This window comes from Corylus avellana, chromosome ca7 (genome assembly GCF_901000735.1).
Source record: "Corylus avellana chromosome ca7, CavTom2PMs-1.0".
NCBI lineage: Eukaryota > Viridiplantae > Streptophyta > Magnoliopsida > Fagales > Betulaceae > Corylus > Corylus avellana.
This window is the reverse complement of record NC_081547.1, coordinates 15,486,142-15,491,502: the sequence shown is the minus strand read 5'-3', so window position 1 is coordinate 15,491,502 and position 5,361 is coordinate 15,486,142. Positions and strand designations below refer to the sequence as shown.

Here is a 5,361-nt window from a genome sequence, read left to right as displayed (position 1 = left end):
AAAATGTTTTGATGATCTAATAGCCGTTGGATGATATTAATGGATTACAGCTATTAAGCATTTACTAAGAAGTATGTATATGGTGTAACAGAGACACCGTAAGCTTGCCTTGTATGATCTAATTTAACGAGTAATATTAAATGTTGAAAACATATATATAATCAATGGATCAAATTGAACAAGCACACCAGATCTAAGTAAAGACAGCCACATGGGATAAGCTTTTGGTAAAACGAATCAAACCGTTAATATTTAAAATTTAATTATTTTTCGAAATCCGGCGATTGCAATTAGAGAACCCAAATTTAATCTGAGGGTTCATTTGATAAACGATTTTGTTTTGGTTTTGATTTGATATTGTAGCAAAAAGTAATTGATGTGGAAAAAAAAAAAAAGTAAGAATGTTTTTTTTTTTTTAAGTGGAAAAGTAAGAATGTTTAATATGAAAAAATAAAAAATAAAAAATTGTTTTGTAGTAATTTTTTTATTTAAATAATAATAAAAAATAATTAACGTGATGTTAAAAAATTAAAAAATATTAAAGAAATGAAAAAGTGAGATGAATAGAAATCATGGAAAAACGTTTATCAAACAAAGCCGAATCTATCATCTCTGATCTCTCCATTCTCTCGACTCTCCTCTCACTGTCTCCACCATCCTCCTCGCCTCCTATCTCTGTCGCCGCTCCCACCACTCCCCCAGTGCCCCCAACAGCAACAACCACCACCACCGCAGCAACCACACACCTCGACGCCTGGCTGAAGCTGAACGGCTCGTGCCCGGTTTCCAGGAACTTGCCGCTGCCAACCCCGCTGTCCACGCCGCTCTCGGAGGTCGTTTCACTCTTGCAGTACGCCGCGGATCGGAGGCGGAGGAGGTGATAAGATTTGTGGGTTTTTCTTTTCTTTTTGGGTTTTTTTTTCTCCGTTTCTTCTTGGGTGGTGGGTGGTTTGGGGTTTTGCCGTTTGATGTGTTTGTTTGGTTGCCCAGAAAAATGTGTAAATATTTTTGGATAGATAGGTATTGGGGTTTCTGTTTTTTACTGAATTATGGTTTGTGTTTGATGAAATTAGAGCAGAAAAAGTATCTAACAGATGGGTGTTGGTCTTTCACATAATATTGAATTCTAGGATTGAATCATTTTTGCCAAATGCATGTACATATACATCCCAAAATTAATCGAGCTTGAGCTCGAGCTCGAACAGGGTTCCAACCCTATCGAGCCGAGCTCGAGCAACATTTCTAGGCTCGTGTCGAGCTCGAGCCTGGCTCAAAGTAAACGAGCCGAGCCCGGACAAGCCAAGATCGGCTCGTTTACACCCCTAGGTGCACTAGTGTTGGGTATATTTGATGAGGAGTTTTTTTTTTTTTTTTTTCCTTTATTTTTATTTTTGTGTGTTTTTCTGGGTTTCAGATTCGTGTAATTGTTTTGTTAGTTTGTCAACTTTCTTGTGTTGCAACATGGTAAGAGCATGATACTTGCTACTATAACCCATTAGTGTCCAAGCAAACTGAAATTTAAGGATTTAGTATGCTAAGTTTAGGAAAACCTGATTTATCTATTTTTCTCCTGTTAATTGTTGTAGTTGTTCGCCTTCTTTCTCAAGGGGAAGGCAATTAGGAGCTAATTGTTTTTTCGCTTTTACATGATCATTTCATTTCAGTTTGCTCTGTAAAGTGAGGAGAACAAGGTATAGATGTGATTGGTTATATTTCATTATTGAATGAATGAAAAGAAATTGGCCTTTCCAGGGATGCCATCTGTTTATGCATCATGTACCAATGTTTAATAAAAATATGAAACAAGCAATATGTCTGTGTGTATCCCGATCATTTAGTGCCATTATACTAGGTTTCACAATGAATTAAGGATTGGGTTTCCAAAATAATTTGAGAGAGGAAGCCTTCACCTATTTTTTAGAATAGTCTTATGACTTTGCATTGTTTTTGGCCGGTGAGTTTGTTGATTCTCACTTCCTGCACTGAACTTCTATTTTATCTCCTTAATTTTTGTAATTAGTACACATTTATTACCTTTTCACATTTCCAAATCCATGGCATAACTTTTTGTAATTTAAATTTTTTGACAGGGAAGATGTCAGGTTATGAGAATGTCGTTGGGGGTAAGCTGAAGCTGAAGGGAAAAGCTCTGGATGTCAAGGCTGGTGGGGTGAAGAAGAAAAAGAAAAATAAAAAACATCAGGATCAAATTTCTGAAGTTACAGAAAATGAACTTCCAGCAGGTTGGTTGTTCTTCTCCAACTAAGCATGGATTTTCTTTTCTTGAAGTTCTTTAGCTTATCTGTGTTCTTTTGCATGTCTTTGTATACTAGTCGTTAAGATAATAGTTTTTTTATTATTAGCATCACTTTGGTCAGGTATTGCTACTGATCTTGTTCAGGTTTCTCATTTGATCCTTACCATTTGGATAAGAACAGTGCATGTATATCCCTTTTAATCCTTTTATTAATTTTTGTTTGTGGGTGGTGGGTGGGTGGTGAGGGAGAGAGGGAGGGATCTTTCTTAAACTAGCCCAACCTTCATGATGCCTGTGTTAAAAAAGAGAAATTGAAGGAAAAAGGTACCTCAAAACAGTTACGAATGTAAATAAATCTAATAGTTTAGAAGTAAATAGTACACAGATTTGGGCAATTGTTCTGTTCGTGAATAGTGCATATAAGTTTGCTGCATGTTATTAGTATAGATTTTTGTTAGATCAATATTTATGTGAAGGTAGCTCTTTCTTTCCTGTTGGCATAATCTGAAGAATGTGTGGTGACCCAGAATCTGCTAACATGAAAGGTAGAGCTATTAAATGTATAACTGTCGCCAAGCCATATAGTTCCACTAATACAGTAATACTTAGATGTGTTTTAAAGTGTTGTAGCAAAGGCACATAGTTCCGCCAATGGCTTTATAGTTCCTAGGCTAAGGGGCATTACCCATTCCACTCATTGCTTTGTAGTGGCACATGGAACCAGAAGATTGAAACTGTAAAACCATTAGTGAAGCTGTGGAAGCTGCTTCAGTTCTTAGCGTAACTTCTTGGTTTACTATCTTCTGCACAGACCTAGCTATTGAATGTCCGGATGTGTGGAGAGTAAAAGGATGGTATGGTACTCATGTGTAATGGGTTGGCTAAAGCCAATTACGAAAAAATCATTGTAACAACCATGATAACAAGACTTCTAACTCAGCATCTGATTCTTTTTCTGTGAGCTGCTTTCTTCCTACTGTGTATATGGTAATGGTGGTGGTCACCTACCCACTGTTACTGCAATGGAGTCTTGATATGGTGGACTTGAGATTTTATTGTATTTTGAACTCCTAAATATTGCCAAGAAATGCCATTCTTGTCTTTCTTTCTTTTGTTTTGTTTTGTTTTTTTTTTTTTTTTCATCTGTAATCTGTCCTTTTATACTTTATTTGAATGAAATGCTGATTTTTGTTTTAAGAACTAGAGCATATATGTTATCCAAAGATGACCAAGGTGGAAAAGAAGGGAGTACTGCTGTAGTCCAAACTGCCTCCCGATTCTTTTTTTTTTTTTTTTTTTCTTTTTACTTATCAAAAAGAATTGGGAGGCAGTTTGAACTATACAACTGTTTTTGTCATACAACGGATTTATTTGATCCAGCGCTTGTCATTTTTCCCATCCAAAGTGTTGAACATCATGGCTGTATCATTGTCTTCAATAGGTTATCATTTGTTGTAGGTGGAAGTGCAGAGCTACCCGCTGATCCCAACGAGGAAGATGCAAATGATGGCAACAAATTGATTGAGGATGGGAAAGCTGCTCGTTATGATGATCATCTCACTCCCGCAGAACGGCGTTATATAGAACAAAGGGAGAGCATCGATGTTCATAGACTGGCCAAGACATCTAATAAATCGCATCGTGACAGGATCCAGGATTTCAACCAGTATCTGGCAAATATGAGTGAGCATTATGACATTCCTAAAGTTGGCCCAGGATGAGTCAGGAAAGCTTTTGAGTTTGAAGGGATCGACCTTTTGTTTGTCAATGTAATGTGAGTACTATATGTCCCCAGTGTGATTCTTATCATGTTAGATTTATGTTCTGTTTGGTGATCTTTTTTCCTGCTTTGGAATTCGAATACCAGTTGCAATTTGTAAAACTTTGCATGTGCTAGAAAATCTCCTATGGATAGCCAATTGATGCTCATTACCACATGGCTCAACTTGTTAATTGATGCTCATTACCACATGGCTCCACTTGTTATAAGGATTTAACACCATCATTTTGTACGGTGGTGCTGCAATTGAATATCCAGCCACTTGTAACTCTTAGCCTCCAAAAACTCCTTTCTTTTTTATTGTTTTCTGCAACAGACAAGGATGGTGGGCATGTAAAGTTCATCGTTGATTCGATGAAGATCACCAAACTTACATGGTACGAGATGATAGATGTCAGGACAGCGGTTAAAAAAAAGTAAAAAATTATATTAAGTCAATTCTAATCCAAGTCATTTAAGTAAATAAGTTAGACTTTCAATCTTAACTTGCTAATTTTGTGTTGGGTTTGGTGTTAGGGTCAATCATAAATGCCATGTATCGGGTTTAGGTTGTATCGAGTCACAAGTATAAAACTATATATGTCAACTTTAACTCAATTTATTTAATTAAATGGGTCAGACTCTTCAATTTTAACATGCTCATTTTGTGTTACATTTATATCGAATTTGCGAGTCTTGTAAAAAATTGTCAATTCTACTAGTATATAGTAGCATGAAATTGAAATTGAGAAAAGTAGGCTAGGATCAGAGCTTGACGAGATGTCAAGAATGAGGAAGTGATAATGGTGGTGAACATCACCTAAATTCTTTCATGCCAAGACAAAGAAACTATGAAAATAGTGAAAAGATTTTATCTTAGATTTTTGTCTAGCATGTCCATACTTTGTTAGAAAAATGTTAGGCTTACAAATAAATTTTACAAAAAATATTTTACAAAGTGATGTGACACAATATAATTGAATTTCTCAAAATTTGAATTTATCTAATTTTCAATCATGTTGGAAATGTAAAAGCTTTTTTTAAAAAAATTTGTTTGTAAGTTTGTAAGAGGATATTTGATTGTTGTATCAGAGGATCATCTATTGACTCCTTGCATCAAATTTGATTGAAAATTATTTACCCTATGCCTTCTCGTAACCAATATTAGACCAAAAATAAATGCTTGTTTCCTCAGTTGGGGAGCTATAATACTACCATGGCTAAAACCCTAGAACAAAAACATTACGAATTACACATGTTTTTATTCCTGTTCTGTTACTTGAATGATTTTTACAAACATGTAATACGTAACGGGGATAGATTTTAAGTTCTGAGGGAACCTAGG

At 35.7% G+C, this 5,361-nt stretch overlaps 1 protein-coding gene across 3 annotated transcripts; it reads left to right on the top strand.

Annotated features, from left to right (window-relative positions):
* Positions 1–697: 697 nt before the first annotated feature.
* Positions 698–4,194, top strand: LOC132188798 (uncharacterized). Of its 3 annotated transcripts, none has more exons than XM_059603337.1 (3): positions 698–889; positions 2,091–2,243; positions 3,716–4,194. In XM_059603337.1, the coding sequence occupies exons 2-3, from the start codon at positions 2,096–2,098 to the stop codon at positions 3,976–3,978; spliced, it is 411 nt and encodes a 136-aa protein (XP_059459320.1). In that variant the 5' UTR covers positions 698–889; positions 2,091–2,095; the 3' UTR covers positions 3,979–4,194. The 3 variants fall into 3 exon arrangements, with proteins under 3 accessions (XP_059459320.1, XP_059459321.1, XP_059459319.1); XM_059603338.1 differs by having other exon boundaries at positions 794–877; positions 2,096–2,243; XM_059603336.1 differs by having other exon boundaries at positions 794–877.
* Positions 4,195–5,361: the final 1,167 nt, after the last annotated feature.